General features: G+C 42.3%; 1 protein-coding gene across 1 annotated transcript; it reads left to right on the forward strand.

Moving 5' to 3' along the window:
• Positions 1-1,999: 1,999 nt before the first annotated feature.
• On the forward strand, positions 2,000-24,759 carry TRIM42 (tripartite motif containing 42). The gene is made up of 5 exons (XM_041733572.1): positions 2,000-2,340; positions 6,172-6,869; positions 11,424-12,247; positions 15,282-15,506; positions 24,673-24,759. Exons 1-5 carry the CDS (start codon positions 2,000-2,002, stop codon positions 24,757-24,759), a joined length of 2,175 nt encoding a protein of 724 aa, XP_041589506.1.
• Positions 24,760-25,230: the final 471 nt, after the last annotated feature.

Genomic DNA, 25,230 nt, shown 5'->3' on the forward strand with positions numbered 1-25,230 from the left:
AAAGTTAAACACAGAGTTACCATATGACCCAGCAATTCCACTTCTAGGTATATACTCAAGAGAACTGAAAACATATGTTCATAAAAAAATTTGCACATGAATGTTCACAGTGATATTATTCATAATAGCCAAAAAGTAGAAAAAACACAAATGTCCATCAATGGATAAACAAAATGTGGTATATACATATAATATTCAGCCATAAGAAATGAAATATTGATACATGCTAATACATGGATGCCCTTTGAAAACATTGTTAGGAAGCCAGATACAAAAAGCCATATATTATATGATTCCATTTATATGAAATATCCAGAATGGACAAATCCATACATACACAAAGTAGACTAATGATTGCAGGGGGCTGTGGGAGGGGGGCATAGACAGTGATGGGTATGGGTATAGGTGGTCTTTTGGGGGTGATGAAAATGTTCTGGAATTAGAAAATGGTGATAGTTGCACAGTCTTGTGAATATACTAAAACCACTGAACTGTTCACTTTAAAATGGTGATTCTAATGATAAATGAATTATGTCTCAATAAAATACAAGTTTTAAAATTAAAAAAACTAAAATAAGAAAAAAAAACTAAAATAACAAGGAGCCTTGCACAGATGAAATGATGAAAATGTACTATCAATCCAGGAGTGAAACTCAAACTTCTGTGCCTGGGAGATAGAGAGGAATATTGATAAAATTGAGTTTTGGAAAATGTGGAGGAAAAGTGTCTCCCATACATTCTTGGTGTCAATATAAACTGGCACATTCATTTAGGTAAGCAATTTAGTAGTAATCTATCAAAATACAATAATAAAACACCCTATGATCCAGAATTTTCATTTGTGGTAATCTAAAACCAATGTGTGACTGGCAGTTAGCACTCAGTGAATGTTCTTTCCTAATATAAAGGTGATAATCACAGGGAGAGATAATAAATTATGCAATAAACTCCTACAGCCAAATTCAGCTCTCACTTCTGCTCTTTTTGGAAAAATAAGTGTTTATACCATAGGGTAGTATGACCATGAAATTTCTTCTCTTTTAATCTTTGCAAGTTGCAAAGTCGAAAGCAAAACTCTCCCCTAAAATATAAGATCATTTCTAGAAATACTGAGCACATACTTAAGAGTTAGAGATTTTCATGTAAATTTCCAGCCTCTTGATAAGAGATCATGGGGTGGAAGGAGTGGGTAGCGGGGAGGAAAACAGAGCTTGAACCTCAGCCAAACCCCACGAAGCTACAAAAAAGCCAAGAAATATTCAGAGTAACATATGCATGAAGCCTCATGAAAGTCACCAGTGGCTATGCAGCAATGGACAAACTCAATGACTGCTGAAAGATGTGCCTAAGTGAATCCCTATCTTTTTTATTTCCCTTAATTCCTTCTCCAAATGGCAATTCTCCTTAAATGTGGCCATGATTTGTAAACACTGTGCTTTGTTCATTGCATAAAGAGTTCAATCAATGCAGAAAAGGCCCGAGGTCAGTCCACTTCCAATCAATCATACCCAAGCTTTTCAGCCCATGAAGACATACCCTGAAGTCAACTAGCCAAAGTCGCAGGGGAAAACATCATCAAAGAGAAATAGCTTCTGAAATTCACCCCATAAACCAAAAGATGACAAGTGACAGCTAAACCTCCAGGATGCTCTTTGCATTTACCGTCCTTTGGAACCGATCCTATGGAAGCATGGATTGTCCATCAGCTCCCCACCCCTTGCACTACCCCCCACATCTCATCCAACCAGCATGGTGAGACATGGTGGGGAGACAGGGATTGTGACATAAGCAAATGGCCTCAGGCTGATATATGTAAATGCCAGCCCAGGAGCTTCCTAGTAGGGACACCACCTGTGAAGCCCTCACAAAGCCAACTTCTTGCAACCTCCAAGCTGAGGGCCTCATCAGAGTGGGGGAGGGACCCACTCCCTAGGAGACGGCAAGATTCTGATAGAGATGTCAAGAGCCCTAGACAGCCGGTGGTGATCATGTAGGCGCCATGGAGACTGCTATGTGTGTTTGCTCTCCATGTTGTACATGGCAGAGATGTTGTCCTCGATTATGCTCCTGTCTGTGCTGCAAGTTCCTCTTCACCTCAGAGCGGAACTGTACCTGCTTCCCCTGCCCTTATAAGGATGAGCGCAACTGCCAGTGCTGCCACTGCACCTGCTCCGAGAACCCCAACTGCCACTGGTGCTGCTGCTCCTGGGCCAATGACCCCAACTGCAAATGCTGCTGCACGACCAGCAGCAACCTCCAGTGCTACTACTATGAGAGCCGCTGCTGCCGCAATGCCACCATCACGTTCCGCAAGGGCCGCCTCAGGAGCATCCGCACCTCGTAAGTGCCAGGCGCCCCATGGGACCTTCGCCAGCTGTGGGCTCCTAGATGCCCTTACCCGCAAGCCATTTCTCTATCTGAAAAAAGGAGGCCAAGAATTTTGTAACAATTGAGTGTGTCCTAAACAGCCAGTAACTGCATCTAGCCCTGAGTTCCAAATCCATGCCCCACCAGCCAAGTGAATGAGCACTGCACTCTCTCACCTGCACCAAACAGGAGCTAACACTTCAGCTATAAGCCACCTACCAGGCACTGCCCACACCCACCACACCACTGAGGAAACTAAGCTTTTAAAAGGTTAAGTTGCCCAGGATCACATAGCTGGTAAGATGCACCCAGATTTTGAGCCCAGAATCTGTGTCTTTACTTAAAAATGCTGTACTCCAAAGTGTTCAGTATAATATCTGCCATGGTTCGGTGGGTACAGGGATTTGTGTTTTGTAATCTGTTATGTGATATAAAATGTGTTTTGTAATCTGTTTTATGATATAAAAATGTAAATTGTCCTTTTTCTTCCTCCTCTGAACTTTTGATACCTTCAACACTTATTGGGAAAGTTAACAACTTCCCCAGGCCACTTTTGGCTCCTATGTCCTATGAAGTACCCCAGATGGCCATCAGTTCCTGCTTAGGAACTTAAGGTCTCAGTTACTTCCATGGGACATTAGCCCCCTGTGTCAAGCACTGCATATTTTCTTCCTGCTCTGATGGAGGCAGTCCTTTTATGTCATATTTGAGGAGAGTCTGGAGTAGCAAAGGCAGACTTCTTAGAGGAGAAAAGATCAAAGCTCAGTACTGTAAGATGGCAGCATTTGGAAAGGCAGAAAATGAGAGGCAGGTTTGAAGCAAAGCAATTCCATGAGCAAAGGTTCAGTGAATTCACACACAAAAAAATATTATCCATTTTGTAGTTCAGCACTTAGTAATAGATGCTTAATAAATGTTACCCTCCATTCATGAACCTCTTGTGGTATTTGCATGAGTAGAGAACCCAGGGGTCCTAGATGCAAGTCCAGAAGTTCTCAGGTGCAGAAAGTAGCATCCACATTCCTCCCTCTTGACTCAACTGCCCTATCTTCTGCATGTTCAGCAATGGAGAGTCACTGACCACATTTTAACAGAGTGGGGATGACATTGGTGCTTTGGAAAGATGCCGTAGGTCAGTCGCTCCCAAATTCTGCTTTATATTGGAATCACTTGGAGATCTTTACAAAGATCCTCATCCCCAGACATTCTGGTACCATTGGTCTGGGGTATCACCTGGACATCAGAATTGTAAAATCCACCCCAGGTGATTCTATATTACATATGGCCTAGAGGGAAAGGGAGGGAGGCTGGGAGACCTGCCAGGTGACACAGTAAGAACCCAGGTACTAGGAGAATTAGGCCTAAATTGTAAGGAGGGAGCTGTGCAAAGGAGAAGAGGCTGGATATCTCAGCAAGAAGGCAAGGCTACTGGGTTTGGTGGCTCTTTGGGCATGGAACCATGGCCACTGAATGCCCAGGTCCAAGTCTGAGGCTTTCAGAAGATGGTCAGAGATCCAACTGCAAGTGTCAGGAAGTAGGCAGTGGGTACACTGAGGTTTATCTTCCAACTGGCCTCTCCCCTGGTTTCTGCATCACTGCCTCCATGCTCCTCATTGCCACTTCCTGCTCAGCACCTTGCTCATCCAGCCCCGCTCTGGTCTCATGCAGCTCTGAATTTCCCATTTCTTTCTCACTTCCTTTTTCACCTCCATCCCAGCTCTCTGGGCTACCTGTCTCTCATCCCTGCTCTCTCTTTCTTCCCCCAACATTACCTTCCCTTCCCCCCTCTTCCTGATTTCTCATGTTGTCTCCCTTTATATTACACCATGATTCTCAGAGTCCCATCTTATTGAACTAGAGGTTCATCCAGCTATCACATGTACAACTGACTGTACCTCTAGCAGCTCCTTGCAGGGCCCAGGCAGGAGACCGAGAAAGCAGAGAGGGAATGGGGCTGAGAACACGGAGGAGAGCAGGCCTAGGACCTAGTATCCAAATTCCTAAAGGATGAGCTTTTCAGGAACCTGAGTCCCCACAAGAGGCACTCTATCACCACAGGGGCACTCCTTCCCAGTATGCTTGGGCAGCGCCTTTGACTATCTGAGCTCTAAGAGAGGTTCTTGGCTAAGGGATGGGGAAGGAGATAGGGGCATCTAGAGACTGCAAGAAGCCAGAAGTAGATGAGAATACAGCCATAATGTCAAAATCAACACCCAAATACCACTAATGTGAAGAGACAGGAATAGTCACAAATTGTGTATCTGTTTCCACTTCAATCCTCACAGCAAACTTACTTATTTTCAGAAACTGCTTTTTGCCCTGATTATAGCTTCTTAGAACATGCACTTGAATTTTACTAGTATCCTTTTACTTCATCTATGGTTCTTCGTCATCCATTATTCTTAGAATTAAATATATGAAATCAGCCTCAACTATTAGACAAAGAATCAACACATAAATATGCATGCACGCACGCACACACACACACACAAACAAAACAGTAGAAACACACACTTTTCCTGGACTTGACCATTGTTGTCCTCTACTATGGACATTAGCTGGCTAGTACCTGAGGTGAGTAATTGCAGTGGCCACATTTATTGAGACCTTACTGTGCACCAGCAGTTAAGGACTTCATGGTTTACCTCATATAAACTTTATAAAATTCTCATGAAGTACATAGGATTGTGAACTTTGAGCTTCAAATTACAGATGAGGAAACTGAGAAGGGGAGAGGTAAGAAACTCACCTCAAAGGCACAACTCAAAAGGTTGTACTTCAGCATGAGCACTCGCCCCTAGAGCCTAGACTCTTAACTCTTACCTCTGGGTCTGCTGGTTGAAGCACACAGGTTCCAGGCTTGGCTCAGGGATTGACCTCCTGGTGTCCTGGGAAGGACACTGTACCCATCCTCTTCTGTGTTCCATCCTACATACGATAACAATGATGATGTCAATGCCCACCAAGCGAAACTCACCAAGAACATACCTATAGGTGGATAGGATTGGATTTATCGAGTCATTGCAACAAATGAGAACATAACAGCATGGTTAGAAGTGAGGTGTCTCAGTAAGAAGGCATCAGCAAGTTATTATGGGATTTAGCCTCATTTTGGGTAAGGACATGGAGGTAGATCTCCTAGTGGATAGCTTGATAAAAAAAAAAAAAAATCTTGTCTACAAGATGGGAAGAACACAGGGTGCCTAACACTGCAACTGGTGAAAAAACAGCAATCACTCCCACTAACCAGAATAAGCTGAGTTTGGTTATTTTTGTGGTTTGGATGATATTCTTGTTTGGCTTACATTCAAAGAGGATGAAGTGGTCTTATTTCTGCTTTGCTCCATCACAGTTCCAGAATGGCTTTTCAGGTGTTGGAGTTCCGTGGCCCGCCAGTAATGTCACAGAACACCAAGGCCCAACTGATGGTGCCCGGCCAGTCTATCCTGCTTTCTCTTGCTCAAAAATCACAACATGCACTTACTTGTCTACTACTTACTGTGTTCCAGGGGCCACTCTCAAGCTTTGTACATATTAAATGTAATTTTAATCCCCTCAAGAAACTCTATAATGTGACTGCGAATTTTATAGCGAGAAAAAAGGCAGAGAGAGGTTAACTAACTGACCTGAGATCACCCAGCTAAAATAATAGTGGAGGCGCCTTTAGAACCCTGTGGGGGGCCCTGGCCCAGAGCCCACGCTCCCTGCCATCAACTGGCTTGCCTCGCAGTGATCCCCAGTTCTTTCGGGTGAGCTCTGGGGCATGCCTCCTAAAGCCCTCCCCATGTCTGCTCCTCCTTCCAGCTCCAAGACCGCGCTGCGCATCGGGGCCAGCGACACCCAGGTGGATGAAGTGAAGCCCACGCCTGCGAACAGCAACCTGGTGGACCATCTCTCCTGCCCCATGTGCAGCCGGCTGCGCCTGCACTCCTTCATGCTGCCCTGCAACCACAGCCTGTGCGAGAAGTGCCTGCGGCAGCTGCAAAAACACGCCGAGGTCACAGAGAACTTCTTCATCCTCATCTGCCCCGTGTGCAGCCGCTCGCACTGCATGCCCTACAGCCACAAGATGCAGCTGCCCGAGAACTACCTGCGCGGGCGGCTCACCAAGCGCTACATGCAGCAGCACGGCTACCTCAAGTGGCGCTTCGACCGCTCCTCCGGGCCCATCGTCTGCCAGGTCTGCCGCAACCGGCGCATTGCCTACAAGCGCTGCATCACCTGCCGTCTCAACCTGTGCAACGACTGCCTCAAGACCTTCCACTCGGACGTGGCCATGCAGGACCACGTTTTCGTGGACACCAGCACCGAGGACCAGGATGAGAAGATCTGCATCCACCACCCGTCCAGCCGCATCACTGAGTACTGCCGCCACGACAACCAGCTGCTCTGCACCTTCTGCAAGACGGCTTTCCACAACGGCCACGACACCATCAGCCTCATCGATGCCTGCTCCGAAAGGGCCGCCGCACTCTTCAGCGCCATCGCCAAGTTCAAAGCAGGTTCTGCTCCCCTTCCCTCTCCTGCACAGTAACTCCTTATCCAGGAACTGATGGGGAAAATGGCTCTGCGCAGGCTGTTTGGGGAGGGCCTCCCCGCCCCACCCCACCTTGGGGCAATCTAAGCACTGGGAAACACTGAATGGGGCTGAAAGGCATTGGCCTGGTGTGCATGCATGGCAACTACCATCAGCCTCTTAACTTCCCTGTGCCTCGGTTTTCCCATCTGTAAAATAGGCATAGCAGTAGTAACTCCGTTGGGTGATTGTAGGGATTAAATAGGTTACTCTAAGTGAAGCATGCAAAAAAGTATCTGGCACATAATCAGCACAGAAAGATTCTATCATCTTGGTTATAATCCTCATGACCTTGGACCTCATTTCCTCCTTTGGAAAATGAAAATTTGATCTTCTAGTATCACAAAGATCTGTGAGCCTCTCTAAAGTGTTTTGTCACTAAAGTTGGATGTCTTTGATATTTTCCCAATTTGCAGAGGGAAAGAATTAAGTCCACGTTGAGAATTATCTCATTTTAAGTTTTCCTTGACAATGTTTTCTAAAAAACTGCAAACAGCAAAGTAAATGAACTAGTAGCAAACATATAATAACAGAAAAACTCAAAAATAGCCAATAATATTGTGGCCAACAGCTGGTTTTTCTTCTGCATGCCTGCAGGGTTATTTTATATTGGCTACCTATAAAACAGGTACAGTTTGTATAAGGGAAACTTACCCTAGTTTCCACGTTAGAATGCAGTACAATATTTTGCAGAGTTCAGCAAAGAACCCCATAGTGTCTGGGTGTTGATCCACCTGATTAGACATGAGGATTCAGATATCCTTTTAGGGCTTTTTGCCCCCTGGGAATAGCTTCCTTGAAGAGAGGCCTACTTTGCCCAGGCCTAATCTTCTCAATCGTCCTACAGTATAGGCACTAAAATTTCCTCCATGAATAAGACAACAGGGATTCCAAGAAGTCATTGACACAAAGCAGCTAGTAAATGGGCAGATCTGGTCCATCTAACCCCAACGCCCATGTTAAATCCATAATATTCATTTGACAACCTACCCTGTGCTAAACAGTGACTAGAATCTGAATATTGAAAGATAGAAAAGCAACAGAAACCACCACCACCACCATCACCACCACCATCATCTATGGTCTGTTTCCTTAAGAAGTGGACTACAGTCAAGTGACCAAAGTGCACCAGATCACTCCAGCCCTTTCCCTTTGTCAGATATTTCAGTGTCCATGTGTAAACATGCCTGAACATATGAGTGGGAGGCAGTTTTTCTCTGAGCTGCACAGAGGTCCTATTGGACAATAGAAATGGGTCAGAGATGGACTTTGCTAACTCTGTCACCTAGTACCTCTCCCTAGCATAGATATTTCTGGAATACCTTCATTTCTCAATTACTTCTACTAGGAGACACTGTTTGTCAATTGATATTTATTCAGTTTTAGAACCACCACCAGGGAAGTCTCTATATTAAAGAAACTCTAAAGGAGCCACATTGCCAAGTAAATGGGTAGCCCCTTTAGTTCCTAATGGGTTTTCTTAAGGTTTTCTTAACTCCCTACCTTGGCTCAGCTAGATTCTCTGGGGCCTCAGCATGGGGAAAGGACTGCTGCCTACAGTCTGCTGTGGCCCCCATGCAACCACAGGAAGCCTGGATTTTTAACACAGGAGAAACCCAAGGTAGTTTCTGAGAGTCCAGGGCACCTAGGAACCAGACAATGAAATTCAATTCAATGTAAAGGGACACCAGTACAAATTCCAGAGAGCCCAGCAATTGGAAGGAGACAGGGGTCACCTTCAAGGCATATCCATTTATATGTAGGTAAAGAATTTAACCCTGTCTATCCTTGCTAAGGGAACTACCACTACCCACCCACACCCACCCACCCCCAATTTTTTTAACCAGGGTTCAAACTTGCTCTTAAGGACTCAATTCACAAAAAAAAAAAAAAAAAAAGGACTCAATTCACTTTTGGGGAAGGTGCCATAAATCTGCATTTTAAACAGATCTTCAGGTAGTTCAAAAGCAGATGATCTGACAATACACTGAGAAACTCTGGGCCTGGGAGGGAAGATCAAGTTTGGGTCAATTGATTGAAATGTGGTGTTGATCCCAGCTGCACATTGGAACCACCTGGGGAGCTTTACTAACTAGGACCAGCAACAATGGCACCACTCAGGAGCCCGTTAGGCATGCAGAACCATAGGCCCCACCCATACTAATTTCATGTGAATCTGCATTTTTAACAAGATCCCCCCAAAATTCCTTGAATTAGATTCTAATTTGCAGCAGCAAAATGCCTCATCTGGATTCCTGAGCCCCAACTCAGGCCAACTCAGAATCTCAGCAAGTGAGGCCAAGAGAAGAGTTTTCTTTAAAGTTCCCTAGAAGGGGCATGTGGGTGGCTCAGGTTGTGATCCCAGGGTCCTGGGATCAAGTGTTGCATCAGGCTCCCCATAGGGAGCCTGCCTCTCCCTCTGCTTCTCCCTCTCCCTATATCTCTGCCTCTCTGCCTCTCTCTCTCTCTCTCTCTCTCTCTCTCTCATAAATAAATAAAATTTTTAAAATAAAAAAATAAAGTTCCCCAGGGGATTTTGGTGCTCATAGAGGGCTGAGAACCACACTGGAGCAATTAAAAACATAGCCTTTGGAGTCAGACTTATAGAATTAGAGATAGGACTTGGTCTCTCCCATTTACTAGCTGTGTGACACTGGACAGTAACTTAACCTCTTGGAGCCTTAGTTTCCTCATCTATAAATGGGAACAATATCTTCCTCATAGGAAGATACGTGTTGTATATAATATAGAGATGTGATCCATTATATGTGTATCATATAGGTCTGGTCTATAATAAATGGTTAACAAATAATACCTACTTTTAAGAGTATTGCCTGAAAGAGATCTTGATTTAACTTTGCTCTAGGACCAGCTCTTGGAAAGCTGTCATATTTGTAAGATGGGGGAGTAGTACTTCTGGCCTCCTCTTTCTTTTCTCTTGGTGCTGCCTCTTTCCCCCTCAACTAAGGAATTTTTATCCTACCTCTCAGGAGTTTACACGAACTTAATCCCTAATAAAGCAAGGAATTTCCTACAAGTTTCTTTGGCAGTGAGTAACTACTGAATAGTCAAAGAAATGAATGAATAAAGTGGAATTTCAGCTGCCATAAGCCACAGTAGAGTTTGCATCAGGGGAGAGCAGGAAGCACTTCTCAGCACCTCTGCAATCACCTGATTGTTTCCTGTTCAGCCCCCATCTGTATTGCTTCCTCATTCCTTCTGTGCCAGTTGAGGGCAGAGGAAACAGCAGCTTCACAAAATAGGCCAGAGAGTGACATTTACCCTAAAGATGTTAAAAAACAGGACACATTGACTTTCACTGAATAAATACCTTTCAAGCCCTTCTACACATCCTAGTCATAGTGATAACCAAGACAGCAGTCACACCGGTTCTCGTGGCCCAAAAGGATTCCTGAGTTTCTCTTACTCAAATGTACATCATTATTACAGTGGCCACCACCCACAAAAGTCCAGCTTACTCTGCACCCGGGACAATGTTAAGAACCAAGTACAAAATAATTCTTGGGCGCCCCTACTCCTGAGTAAAATTTGGTGAGAATTATAGCCCATCAATTCACTGCAAAGTTGGCTGTTCAGGATAAGACCTTACCTTTAGGCCACAGAAGGTTGACATGTCTTCACATAGCTGTCGCAGCCTGATGCCTAAATCACTGTAAAGCCAACAAAGGTGCTCATTTCAGAGATGTGCCACACACATTCTGTCTTAGCACCCTCTATACTGTAGTATCATTGTATTTATGAGTGCCTTGAGCATCAGTGCCCTTTCATATTCATATCTGTATCGCTATTACCTTGGAAGGCATGTGAAACAGGTGTTTAGTGAATGTTTGTTGAATGCCTAAGTGAACCTAAAATCCAAAGCCACATAAGAGGATACAGGAAAAATTAGGTTCTCCTTGAGTGCAATAGCAGATTCTTTCTTGGAAGGAAATGGGGGCAAGGCAAGAGAGGGAGCCAGGCTGATTTCCTACTGTTCTCTAGGGCTAGGTTTTTGGTGAATGAGGCAGGCGAGGCAGCATTTAGAAGTCGTGAGAAATTTAGTTCTTTCTCTTGCCCCTGAAGAAGCTTATTACCTTTCACATAGGGAAAACCATCACCTCTTCTCAAGTCCAATATGGTGACAAGTGAAATCTGGTAAAAATTCATAACAAGGGTGGCCTTGGACTTTCCATTTCAACCCAGGGCCACCGAAATTACTATAGATATAACTATGCTGAGAAAGAAAGGCTGTTATTCCTGAGGGAAGTATTAGATAAGGAGGCTGAGAGGAGGGTCCTGAGGGAGGCCAGATACACCTCATAAACCTGTTCTAGCCTAATTCAGTTCAACTACAAGTGGCTTCCCTCCCTCTCTGCCCACTTTCTCGTGGTCCACGGGAAATTTCTCCAGTCTGCCACTGGCTTTGACATCTGGGGAGATGAAAATTTTAACCAAAGTAACTAACCTGGTTGTTTTGCAGTCCGCTATGAGATTGATAATGACCTAATGGAGTTCAACATTTTAAAAAACAGCTTTAAAGCTGACAAGGAGGTGAAGCGAAAAGAGATCCGAAATGGATTTCTCAAGCTGCGCAGCATTCTACAGGAGAAGGAGAAGTCCATCATGGAGCAGATAGAGAATCTGGAGGTGTCCAGGCAGAAGGAGATTGAAAAATATGTGTACGTCACAACCATGAAAGTGAATGAAATGGATGGCCTGATCGCCTATTCCAAGGAAGCACTGAAGGAGACAGGCCAGGTGGCGTTCCTGCAGTCTGCCAAGATTCTCGTGGACCAGATCGAAGATGGCATCCAGAGCACCTATAGGCCTGACCCGCAACTCCGGCTACACTCCTTGCACTGTATGCCCCTGGACTTTGCTGAGCTCAGCAGTGCCATCCATGAGCTCTTCCCCACAGGACCCAAGAAGGTATGCTCCTCAGGGGACTCCTTGCCCTCCCCCTATCCCATGCACTCAGAAATGATGATTGCCAGGAAGGTTACTTTCAGCACTCACAGCTTCGACAACCAACAGATATACCAGCGAAGCTCCTCCTTGTTGTCCTTCAATGCCACGGGGGGTGAGAAGGCCAAGATGGGTCTGGAAGCCTATGGGCGAGCCCAATCTGCCTCACCTGCCAAACCCACAGATGGCCTCTATACGTACTGGAGCACAGGGGCAGAAAACCAGTCTGTGCAGAACAGCAACAGCTTCCACAACTGGTACTCATTCAATGATGGTTCTGTGAAGACCCCAGGCCCAATTGTTATCTACCAGACTCTGGTGTATCCTAGAGCCGCCAAGGTAAGAAAGGCTCTGGGCCTGTGGGGAAGGTGGGAGGATGTGGGGTACAAAATGGAAGTGGGTAGTCAGAAAAGGTTGCACTTACCTCTTTGACCTCTAGGGTCTAGTCACTCAAGTCTGCTCCTTTGCATTCCTCAGGGTCAGCCCATTCAAAAGCGATAAGTTCCTAAAATCTTAAGTACCCCAAGACTGGCTTAAACCAAACAACATATTTAACTCATAGTCAAAAATACTTCTGAAAGCCCCAACCCCATTTCAAGGGCAATCCAATTGGGAACCAAAGTAATATGAAGAGACTGATTGGAGGGTGTAATATTTCCCAGGGGAAAAGCTATAAGAGTAGAGAGAACACAGAAATTCAAGTTAGAAATATAGGCTGTGATTCCTCTAAATTGCTACCTTTTCTAAAGAAAGTGTCCATACTCTCGATGATTTGGAAAGAATGGAAGGATAATCCCCAGTGAAATTCCAATTCTAACCTCCTGAGATTCAAATTTTGGGGGACGTGGATCTCTCACAGACCTCTATAGCTTCTATCATCTGACTTCAGGGGACACAACTCCTCCCTGACCCTCTTGGCTTAACATGGACAAATGACCCTTCCCTTGACTTTCCTTTCAAATCTAGCTGAATCTAAATTGAACTATATATAGAATGTGTTATGAAGGTTCAGGGAGGGAAAGAGAATAACTTGCAATTAGATAATCTATTAGAGCTACCTTGCCTCTCTTAGGGTTCCCTACACGGACATCTCCCAGATCAGCCCTTGGTCTGCTTTTATGTGGCAAAACCCATCTTTTGCCACCCATCTTTTGTTTTGAGAACACTCCCAAAGATTTTTAGCATCCTTGAACTCTAACCCATTGATTCTCAAACATTAATGTGCACCTGGGAGTCTTGTTAAAATTCAGATTATGTTTCAGTGGGCCTCAGGGGGTCCTGAGATTTTATGTTTCTAACAACCTTCCAGGTGTTGCCATTGCTGCCAGTCTGCACACCACACTTCAACATCAAGGGTCTAAAAGCAAGAAAATGAAAGCCAGACACTGACCAAGCTTTACTTTGCTGTTCTCCTGAGACATCATAATCTGTGTTTTAGAGTCTATAATTGCCAGCAAGAATGACCTACATTGCAAAGTAGAATATATATTCCCATGGGCTATCAGACACAGCAAAGTATCTCTGCCCTTCATGTAAGAGATACCCACAACTGAGCAGCTGAACTTTCATCTCCCAATGAAACTAGATCAGCAAAGCCTAAAGTGTATGTGACATTAGCTCAGTTATGACCTTAGGTCTCTCCATGCAACTTAGATTGCTTATGAGGTTGGCAGTTTCTTGCTCTGGAAGGGAAGGACTAGTGATATCTGCTCCATACTTGGGCTTGGAAAACAGTCACTCCATGCCACTGGCTAGTGGTCCCTGGAGGAGCCCAAGAAACAGGCCTACATAGGAAAACCTAGTCAAGCAAGACATTGTCAAAAGAGGACACCTAAAAAAAGAGAGAGAGAGAGAGAGAGAGAGAGAGAGAGAACACCTAAACCTACTACCAAATAGTGGTTTTTGATGTGAAGATATCATTGATCCCTATTAGGATGATGGGATGGAATTCACATGGGAAACATAGTGCTCAGTAATGCCAAAGATTAAATTAGTGTTGCTTTCTCTCACAAATGATGGTTGACAGTCCTCCTAGGCTTTTGGCATAGGAAAAATCCTTAACGTTAGTCTTATAACTTGTCAATATGTATCTTAAAAATCCTAAGGAGTTTTTTCTAAAAATTCAATTTTATTTCTAGAAATCTTTCCCAGAGAAATGATTAAAAATTCAGATAAAGATTCATGCCCCAAAAGTCTTCATTGCATCATTATTTATTAGACTATAAAATTAGAAACAACCTAAATGTTCAACTATGAAAGATTAAATCACTTATGGGACAATTATTAAAATGGTGCTTTACTAAGTTTTTCATAATATAGGGAAATATGTAAAATATAACAAGTGAAAGAAAATAAGAATCAATGCAATATAATCCAAATTATGTGTATCCCTGTATTTGTGTATGTCCCAAAATTGGAAAGAAATTATTAACAGAATTTGGGGATTATAAGTGATATTTATTTTCACCCCTTATATTTTTTCTATACTTTCCAGGTCTTTTACAATGAGTATGTTAGTTTTGATAATCAGAAAAAAAAATAATTTTTACTGATGAGTTATATAAATTTATAAAAAGTTTTACAAGTATAAATATATAAAAATAACCAAAAATTATATAAATTCACAAAAATGTATGCTCTTATGAGTATTGAAAAATTAATTATATAAATGTAATAACATTTGAATTTATTAAAACATCAAGAACACAGTAACTGCTTAGAAATATAATCAGTATAAAATATTTATATCCCAGGCACAAGCTGCTAATTGACACTTGTTAAATATCTCTTTCCAAAAGTTGATATTTTATGTTTTGAGTGTGAACATATATTCTCCATAACTTGGGTAAGTCATTTCACCTCTCTGGTATTCTACTTCCTTGTGTGTAAAAGAGAGGGTTGGAATAGATACACTTTTCATCTTGGTTGGTCTGTGGTTCTATTAGAATTCGCTACATGTAACCTTCCTGAGCCTTAACTGTAAAATGGGATAATAAAATTTCCCTTTAAGGGAGTTGTGAAAACTAGGTGAGTAAAGGAATGTCTGACAGAGAATCTGATGCATAGAACGTGTTCAATAAATGGCATCTACCTTGCTTAGTTGTGTAAGAACAGTGGTCCCGTCATTTTGGGTGATGGTAACAGAACCCAGAGGGGCATTCTTTTGTTCTTGAAATGCATCACGAGCAACATGTTAGGCCTTATCAGGCAGCCTTTCAAGGCTGTTGAACATAGTCTACGCCAAAGTCCTTAGCAGCTGGAAGAGTTGGGGTCAGCTTAAACTCACCCCCATTGACAGTGACACAAATTTTTATAGGAAAGAAAGCTGAATGGTATATATTAGTATCACAGCCACATGTTCATTGCTTCATAGGTTTATTGGACATGCCCAACAGAAGATGTGGACTCTTTTGAGATGGAATTTTATGAACTCATTACTACCCCTCCTAACAATGTGCGGACAGAGCTTTGTGGGCAAATTCGGGATATAATGCAGCAGAATCTGGAACTGCACAACCTGACCCCCAATACTGAGTATCTGTTTAAAGTTAGAGCCATCAACGACAATGGTCCTGGGCAATGGAGTGACATCTGCAAGGTACTGTGCACATTTTTTTTTCTCAGACAGACTTTCTTTATAAGCTCTGATGCAGCTCTGTTAGGATGATCATGAGATCACAGAACCTGCTGTGTGACTTCCCCCTCTAATCCCAGAAAACTTGTTAACTCAGGTCAAAGAGAAGGCTGCTGGCCTCAACCAACTTGGCAAATGAGGCCTGAGAATTATTAGTTCATTTCGATTCAAAAAACATTTGGGCCAAGCATTCTTTTAGGATGTAGAGATTCAGAGGAAAATAAGACATAATCCTTGCCTCAAGGAGCTCAGGATCCTTGTGGCAGATCATTGTGGCATGAGAAGGACAAAAAAGAGTTCATTATTAGCCCCAGTGGTGACTCAAAGCAAGTGTAGAGTGCCAGATTTAACAAACATAAATACAGGACACAAACAATTTTTTTTAGTATAAGCATGTCCCATGCAATATTTTGGGCATAGTTATACTATAAATTTTCATTTGCTGTTTATCTGGAAGTCAAGGAATAGCCGCTGAGCATGTCAGAATGGTCTCCCAAAAAGAAGAGACAGGATTATTCCTATCTTCTTTGTGATGCAAGGCTGACTCTTCTTTGTATCCCCAAGGGATATACATTCATGAGTATAATTTTATTGATACTCAAAGGAGAAAAGGAAGAAAAATATCAGGACTTCCCAGAGCTACCTTACTATATAATCATGATGATATTCTTTGGGATAAGAGTAGGTTATGGCTTAATCAGGGATTCTTTAGAGGAAAGACAGTTAAGTCTGTTCATTTCAGCTTTGGAAAAGGGAAATTTATGGTACAGAGAAAGAGGAGTCTCATGAGACCACTTCCAGCCAGGACATACATCTGGTCCCCACGGGACCTGAAAAGCCATCAGTTCCTCTGCCTTCCTCTCTCTGTCTCTGTCTCTCTGTCCTCCCTCTGTCTGCTTGTCCATGCCTGCTTCTGCTTGAATCTGCACAACTTTCAGCCAGTTTGTAGTATAACCTCCCCTAAATTCAGCTTGCTTGTGGTTTTGGATTTTCTTGGCCCAATCTCTATGTGATCAACACAATCATTGATTGTAGCCATGCTCCCTTTGTCTTGGGTCAAATGTTTGCAGAAGGGAATCTGATTCATTGCTCTCTCTAGTGATAAAGGGAAGCAGGAGGTAGGGTGGGGGCAGGATTATGCGGTTAGTTGGAGTACCAGTAGCAAGTCTGCTGGAGGTGGAGGCTCTCTAGTCCATCTGGACTACTTCTGGAGCCAGCACCCACATGCACCCCCTCCAGCTCCCACAGAGGTCAGACACTCAGCTGGGAAGGAAGTGGAATGAGAAAGTTTGCCTTGCTGCTCCTCTTGCTCTACCCCTGCCAGTTAACACTATCAGTAAGGTGCCTCCGAGCCCAAGTTTTATCGCTACCCTTCTCTCCCAAGCATGAAACACCCATAGCTGCTACCATATTTTGCAGCATGTCCTTTTGACTATGGATTTTTCCTTCATCTAATTCCATCTGCCTTCTCATTTTTCAGAAATTCCTCAAAAATGTCTTGCTTATGAAGGGCACTCAGTGCTGTTACTAATTTTTTTTAAATGTATCTCCTGTCATTTTTACATGCTAGGGTCAAGGACAGGGGGGTGGAGAGACAAATGTGTCGGCCCTTCTTAGATAGATGTTTTGTCCTTCCTCTTAAGCTCTGAACTCCCTGAGAACAAACTTCATGTCTAATTCATCTCTCTTTCTCCCACAATGCTTACCACAGCACTGTGCATATCACAGGTTCTTAATGGTTATTGAATGAATACATGACTGAAAATGTGACCAAACAAATGAATATATGAATGAATGTCTAAATTAAAGAGTGAAGAAATAAATTGATGAATAAAATTAATAATTACAAAGTACCATAAGATGCCTGAAAGCTAAGTGTTTTACGCAATCAGTCAAGAAATAACATTCCCCCTGAAATTGTGTTTATGCGATTAATTTGTACTCCCTATATGGGAAGGAAACTCATTCCAGTTTCTTTGCTTTTTAACACAATTTCTAAATGAGCAGAGCACTAATTAATGAGGTTTTCTGGAAGCTTCATTTTTATCTGACTCGCAGAGCTGCAATATAGATTTTTCCTTCAGAAGTAATTCTTCCTCCCTCTTTGTGATTATATTAGCATTCTAGGGGAAACACTGGCTTCCTTAACATTTGTCATGATTTGCATAAGTAAAGGCTTCAATAGCAAATGAAAATAAGATGGTGTGTTTGAATGACATTTATAAAGCTTCATAAAAGTAATGACTTCAGTTCTTTCCTATAAAATCGAAATACTTTTCCTTTGGCATTGCTTCTATGCAGGTATTCCTGAAAGGTTTCATTTAAAATACTGTAATGAGGAAGTCGAATCATTTCTTATCCAAAATACAATATTTCCATCATATGTACTTTTGTAAAGGAAGTGAAATAACACCTTTCATATTTGATTTTCATAGTCTGTGACTTGCTGATTTTTAAGGGATTTTATTTGAAATATAATACATGAAGCATGAAAATTAACTTGAATGCTTTTTAGAAGTCCCATTTATTGAAGGCTGACTCCATGTCGGACACTGTCTATTCATTATCACTGATATACCAACCACTGGAGGTGGGGAGTTACTGACTCTATTTTAGAGATAAGGACACTGAGGTTCAGGAAGAGAAAGTGTATTTACCCTCATGAAACTTGAAGGAGGAGTTGAGTTGGAACCTAGGTGTCATCCAAGCTGGAGTTCTTTGTCCCCTGCACCACAGTTAGATTCAGCAAAGTGTGGGTCAGTGGGCTCCACCCTGGGGACCTGCTACCTCACTCTGGGATTCTGGGAGAATGTCAAAGCCAACAGCAGTAAGAATAGAACTTTTTAAAAAAAATTTTTTTTGAGAGGCAAGATTGAGCATTGGACTTAACCTGGTATGCCAACCCCACCCCAACTCCACTAGGTTGCAAGCCCCCAGAGGACATGTGCTGTGCTGGCCCTCCTCATTCCTCTCATCCCACGGCCCTCAGCTGACAGCCTCTAACATCCAAGAGCCTAACTGACAGTTTCGAAGAAATGGAGAAATGTATTTTTAGACAAGTCATATATCATTTAATGTTCTTCCTCTAGTCTCCAGGGTCCCTCCTGACCACCATTTCTGAAAAGAGCCTCCTCACTTTGTCTCCCTCTGACTTCCAATCTCTGCTAACTTCCAGGAAGTCTTCCCATAACAAATGGAACTATCTATGTAACTGGTTTCCTATGATTGCTGTAACAAATTAGTAGCTTAAACCATACACATTTACTTATTATCTTACAATTCTGGAGATCAGACTTCCAAAATGGGTGTCACTGAGTAAAACCAAGATGTGAGCAGAGCTGTGTTCCTTCTGGAGACTCTAGGAGAAGTTTATTTTCTTCCCTTTTCCAACTGCCAGCAGCTGCCTGCATTCCTGGGCTCATGGCCCCTTCCTGCATTTCCAAGCCAGCATCATGAAGCTGAGTCCTTCTCACACCCTGGCTCTCTTCTGCCCAACTCTTCTACTTTGAAGGACTCTTGTGATTACAGTGGACCCACCTCATGATTCAGCATATTTCTGTCTTAAAGCCAGCTGACTGGGAACCTTAATTCCTTTTTGCTGTGTAACATAACATGTTCAGTTTCCTGGGATCACAACATGGACATCTTTTGGGGGCCATTATTCTGCCTACCACAGTCTGTAAACCAGATGTCCCCTGTTACATTTGGAAGTAAAAATTCAAGCCCAACAATAGTCACAAACTGCTACTGTTCTTGGTCTTTCCTGATAGGTCTTTAGAAATGTGCCCACCCTGGGCCCCATTCATCCACCCTCTCAAATTCCTTCTCAGTCTGTACTGGAGGTCACACCTAATGTGTCTCCCATGTGCTCCCTCTGCCAGCTACTCTGAGTCTCTGAAATGCTGCTCCCTTCCTGCCCAGCCTGGAACTTCAGGCACAGAGGCAGGCTGCCCAGCCGTTCTGAGCATCTTACCTTGGGTTCATGAAATCCCCCTTCTGGTTTGACCTCGGCCCCTACTTCAGACCTCCTGTCTAGGCTGAGATCCACATCTTCAGGAGGTGAGGCTGCAGGGCAATCTGAGTGATAACACTATCCCACACTCAGAATAACTGCCCCAGGGACACATGGGTGGCTCAGCGGTTGAGCCTCTGCCTTTGGCTCAGGTCATGATCCCAAGGTCTAGGGATTGAGTCCCACATCGGGCTCCCTCTGTCTATGTCTCTGCCTCTCTTTCTGTGTATCTCATGAATAAATAAATAAAATCTTAAAAAAAAAAAAAAAGAATAACTACCCCAAACCTACCCCACACCACCCATATACAGCAATGACCTGCCCTGAAATGAAACAAAAATGAGTTTGCACTATCTCTTTAGGATTTATTTTTTTTCCAAAGAGCTTTTTGATCCTTCATGCAAATAGAACCCTATTAGTCTCTCCCTACTTGCTCTGCAGACAGACTTGAACCCTGGAGTGAGGATAATTTAGGTCAAGCCAGACCTATTATTTTTAACCTCATATACAGAGGGTTGAATTAATCATACACTCCAGTTCATGGTCCATTTTCAACACTGGTTTATGAAAGGCCCTTTTTTTGTCTATGTTTGCATTCCCTTTTGTGGCCATTCCTTCCCAGACATCTATTCTAATACGTTTTATGTGTATCTTGTTGCTTTTGAGTTCTTACATAGTACTGTTTTCAATGTATTGGTAATTTGCACAAACAGTACTGTGCCACATATCCTACTTTGTTTCTCACCTTTTCTCCCTGAAAGCTGTGTTTTTATGCTCTAGCTATGAACACAGTGTTTTATACACATTTAGTCCTGATGCTGCCTCATCCTTCACAAGGTGAATGTGGGCACCACACTTTACCTGTCCACTCAGCCAGGATGGACACCCAGGTAGCCTCCAATAATGCTGCAGTGAACAGCCTCATTTGTGACATTTTGTGGGCAGGATGGAGGTATAAGAATTTCTCTGGAACACTGTATTTGTTTTCTAAGGCTGCCAAACCAGAATGCTACAGATTGGGTGGCCTAAACAACACAAATTTTCTCACAGTCCTGGAACAAGAAATCCAAAATCAGATTGTTGGCAGGCCTGGTTTCTTCTGAGGGCCTCTCTCCTTGGTTTGCAGACACCTCACATGGCCTTTTCTCTGTGTCAGGGCACCTCTGGCAAGTCTCTGTGTGTCCAAATTTCCTTCTTTTATAAGGACACCAGTCAGATTGGATTAGGGACCTCCCTAATGACTTCATTTTCACTTAATCCCCTCTTTAAGGGTCTTTCCTCCAAATATAGTTGGCCCTTACATAACACAGGTTTGAACTGTGTGGGTCCACTTATACACTGATTTTTTTATACTACAGGACTGTATTTTCTCTTCCTTATGATTTTCTTAACATTTTATTTTCTCTATATTTATTGTAAGAATACAGTAATAAACATATAAGATATTTTTAAGTGACCGTTTATATTATCAATAAGGCTTCTGTTCAGCAGTAGGTTATTAGTGGTTAAGTTTTGGAGCACTAAAAAGCTATACATGGATTTTCAACTGTGCAGGGGGTCAGTGCCCCTAACCCCTGCATTGTTCAAGGGTCTACTGTACAGGCATGTGCTGAAGTGCTGGGGGTAGGACTTCCAGGTATGAATTTCGAGAGGACACAATTTAGCCATGATCAGATATATACATACTATGAGTGAAATTACTGGGTCATAGAGTATGAGAATACTTGATTTGATATATGCATGTATGTGTCCAGAAGGAATGAATGAGGGTCCCTATATCCTAGGCCCCACCTATATGTGGCACAATACAGCTTTCTACTATTTTGCTAATCCAATAGGTACACAGTGCTGCCTCCTTATTGTTTGAAATTTCATTTCAAATGCTTGTTAGTTTTCAGGATTTCCTCTTCTGTATATAGCCTGAGAAATATCCTTTGCCCATCTTTCTATTGCTTTTTTCTTTTGCTAGGCGGTTTGCAGTGTGTCCTTATATGTTCCAAATAATGGTTTTAGACATTGCTAATGTCTTCTCTGTATTGACATTTTTTTTGTATTGACATTTGTATATTAACTTTGTTCATAGTGTATGTAGTTCATGAGGCAGCAGGAAACTTCCATTTTGATATGATCAAAGTCATCAATTATTTTTTCCTTCAGGTTTGACCTTTTGAAGTTTCATTTAAGAAAGTCCTTCCATAGGCTTAGATCACAAAGATAATCTTCTACATATTCTTTTATTAACTTTAGTTTTACCATCAAATTTAGGACTTTCATCCATCCAGATGAAGTGGATCCAGATCCACTTCATACACTTTGTATGAGGTGCTAGATAGGGATACACTTTTTTTGACCAACTAGTGAGCCAGTTTTTCCAATAGCATCCACCAACCAATCTCTTCTCCATTAGTATACAGTAAAGGTACCACTGTCATTTTATATTAAGGTGTCATATATTTAGGGGTCTGTCTGTGAGTTCTTTATGGCCTCCTGTAGGTAAATTTGTCTGTTTCAATATCAATACCACACTGATTTTACAGTTTAACCTCAGCTTTGTGCTTTGCCTTGATGAACTGCTCAGGTTAAGTCTGCCCATTATCCTTCTTTCTTTTTTAAGGTTTATTTAACTAATCATAGGAATTTGTTCCTTCAAATAAATTGAATTCCTAAAAAAAGAAAGGAAGAAGAAGAAGAAGAAGAAGAAGAAGAAGAAGAAGAAGAAGAAGAAAAAAGAAGAAAAGAAAAATCCAGATAGAATTTGATTAGGAAGGCACTGAGTCTCTAAATTAATTTGGAGAACATCTGATATTTTTGTAATAGGTCTGACCTGTATTCAAATTGTATTCAATGTGCTTTACTTAGGCCTTTAGATTCTTCTCATAAAGGTACTATATGTTCTGGTTAAACCAAATAGTTTGCAGACTTTATAGATATTATGAATTTTATCTTATATTTGATTATACTTTCTAATGTATGGCTGGTTTAGAATAAAAATTATTGGTTTTTAAGATTAATCTTGATTCCAGCAATCTTGATAAACTCTCTTATTATTCTGAAAGTCTATTTGCTGATTTTGCTTGTTTTTCAAGGCTATGACCCTATCACTTATGAATAATGATAGTTTTAGCTTTTTCTTAGAATCCTTGAACTTCTATTTCTTTTCTTTCCCTATACCTTTGGTTAGGAGTATGAGTCCTACAGAAAATAGAAGCTGAAATACTTGCTATCTTTGTCTTATTCCTGATCTTAATGCTTCTCCATTGAGCTATGATAATTTTTTATTTCATTTTTGTGTTATATAATTCTCATTAAGGAAACTTCCTTCTACTTCTAAATTTCTGAGAGCTGTACACTCTTATGCATTTTTTGGTATTATCTGAGACTATCATGATTCTTCTCCTTCAGGCCTTAATGAAATGTATTACATTGATTCTCTGATGTTAGGCTTGACTTGCATTCATGGAATAATCATATGTGATCATGATGTGATTAGTTAATATACTTGGTTTTAGTTAACTCATATTTTATTTTATTTTGGATTATTGTATCTATCATCATAAATGAACTGGGTCTATAATGTTTTGTTTATATTGTTTTTATTTGGCTCTGGAATTAATAGTTTATTAGCTTAATAAAATGAGGTAGGAAATTTTTGCTCTTTTCCTGTTTTCTGGAACAAGTCTTTCCTAAAAGTTTGTTAAAATTCATTTGGAAAATCATCTGAGCATTTTGGGCAGGGAAGAGGATGTCAACTATCTTTCCAATTTCTTTAGTATCTCAGGTTCTGTTCTCTATTTCTTCTGTCCTATTTCATCTGATCCCTTTGTTCATAGACATGCCCAAATCCTCACTGCCCCACTCACATATCACACACAGTCTTTATCTCTGGAGTCCCTGACTACTTTATAGCAGAATTCAAATCCTCTATGTTTTATGAGTCAATTCCCAACCCTGCCACAACACTGTTATCCCTTCATTATCACCCCGGATAGCTCTATGTATATATCTTACACTATATCTATTATCTTACCAAAGCTGTCTCTCTGTGTTATCTCCATTTTTATCAGGCAATGGGTGACCTTGTGTCATGTATATAATATGATCTTTACCTTGCATGAAGCCCTATTTTATTTAAAATTAAAAATAAATTTGATACAACTAGAGGGCATAATGGTAGTGTCTATTTCTTTTTTTGCCCTTTCCCTTTGTATACAAATATGAAAAGTTAAAAGCTTTGTATATAGGGACATTGTACAAACATTAATCTTCGCCCAAACCACACCTCCACCCCATCTGCCCAATGAGTCCTGATCTGTCTAGACAGAGCCCGCTGATCCAGGGGGCTATCCCTCACCCCAGGATCCCAGCCTCACTCCCTTAATGCCTGTTCAGTAAATGTATACTGGGAAGGAATGGGAATGCTACCAGACCAGGGGCATGGAGAAGCCCAACACCTTCAAGATACAGCAGGGAGATCCACATGTAAGCTGAGTTAGTTAGATTTGTAGGAGACTTGCCCAGTGCAGTCTGCCCTTTCCAGGTAGCTCTGAGAGCTCATTGTGATCAGAGACAGTGCAAAGCATCAGAGAGAGATGATTGGCAGATTTGCAAATTGTGGTTCTATTCATACCTTCCATCTATTTCTCTAGAACCTCTCTCTATGATAACCAGTGTTGGAAATACAGAGACGAAAGACTGTCACTTCCCCCACAACCCAGTCAAGGTGCTCAGTCTGTTAACAGTCAACCACATTCAATGGAATTTGAATTTCTGCTATGACAGAAGCAATTTTCAGGGGCTAGGGGGGACACCAGGGGGACTCCTCTACGGCGAAGCCAGGGTCACAACACTCAGTTAAATGAGATGCTTTAGAAGAGGAACCTGGTCTGTGAAGTCCCAGTCTCACCACATATTACAACTTTAGAAAAGCGAAAAGCTGCCTGGTCCTTCCAAGCCTCAGTGTCCTCATTCATACAGTAGGGTCAGCAGCACCTGCTTCATGTGGCTGTCATGAGGAGTTAATGAGATGATATGTGAGGGTCTGGCACATGGCACGGCCATGCTCCTGGAAGCTACTATTCCCCTGTGGCTGGTGCCATGGCTCTCTGCTTCTGATTGCAGGTGGTAACCCCAGATGGGCGTGGGAAGAACCGAGCTAAGTGGGGCCTGCTGAAGAACATCCAGACTGCCCTCCAGAAGCGCTTCTGAGCCCCCCCCCCACACACACACACACAGCAGGCAGCAACCTCAGCGATGCACCACAGATAGACATACACACACACACACACACACACACACACACATATGTATTTTTCTCACCACATTCTTCATTGAGGTTGTAGACAATGTTCTCAGGACTTCTGAGTCTTCTAAGAGCTAATAAAAGGAAATGCCTGATGTCATGACTTGCTGTTTGCTCATTATTTTGGAACTAAGATGTAAAACAGTCAGCAAGTCTCTCTGCCTCCATTAGCTCAAGCCTAATCCTAGGCTTAGAATTCCGTGGTGTTTTGTACATGGCAGCCAGCAGGCCTCTGGGTAGTAAACACAGCACTCTCTTAGCAGTCGGGCCCTCTGAGTATTCATTCTAACTAGCTTTCAGGGTTTGGGAAAGTCACTGATTGATGGGGAGCTCCTTACCTCACCATCTAGTCTATTTCAACAGTAAGCAGTGAGTGT

The sequence above is a fragment of the Vulpes lagopus genome, chromosome 19, assembly GCF_018345385.1.
Source record: "Vulpes lagopus strain Blue_001 chromosome 19, ASM1834538v1, whole genome shotgun sequence".
Lineage (NCBI taxonomy): Eukaryota > Metazoa > Chordata > Mammalia > Carnivora > Canidae > Vulpes > Vulpes lagopus.

Coding starts and splice junctions, on each gene's coding strand:
- TRIM42 (XM_041733572.1), top strand. CDS start 2,000: ATGGAGACTGCTATGTGTGTTTGCTCTCCATGTTGTACATGGCAGAGA. Junction 6,870..11,423: donor CATCGCCAAGTTCAAAGCAG/GTTCTGCTCCCC, acceptor GTTGTTTTGCAG/TCCGCTATGAGATTGATAAT. Junction 15,507..24,672: donor AATGGAGTGACATCTGCAAG/GTACTGTGCACA, acceptor TTCTGATTGCAG/GTGGTAACCCCAGATGGGCG.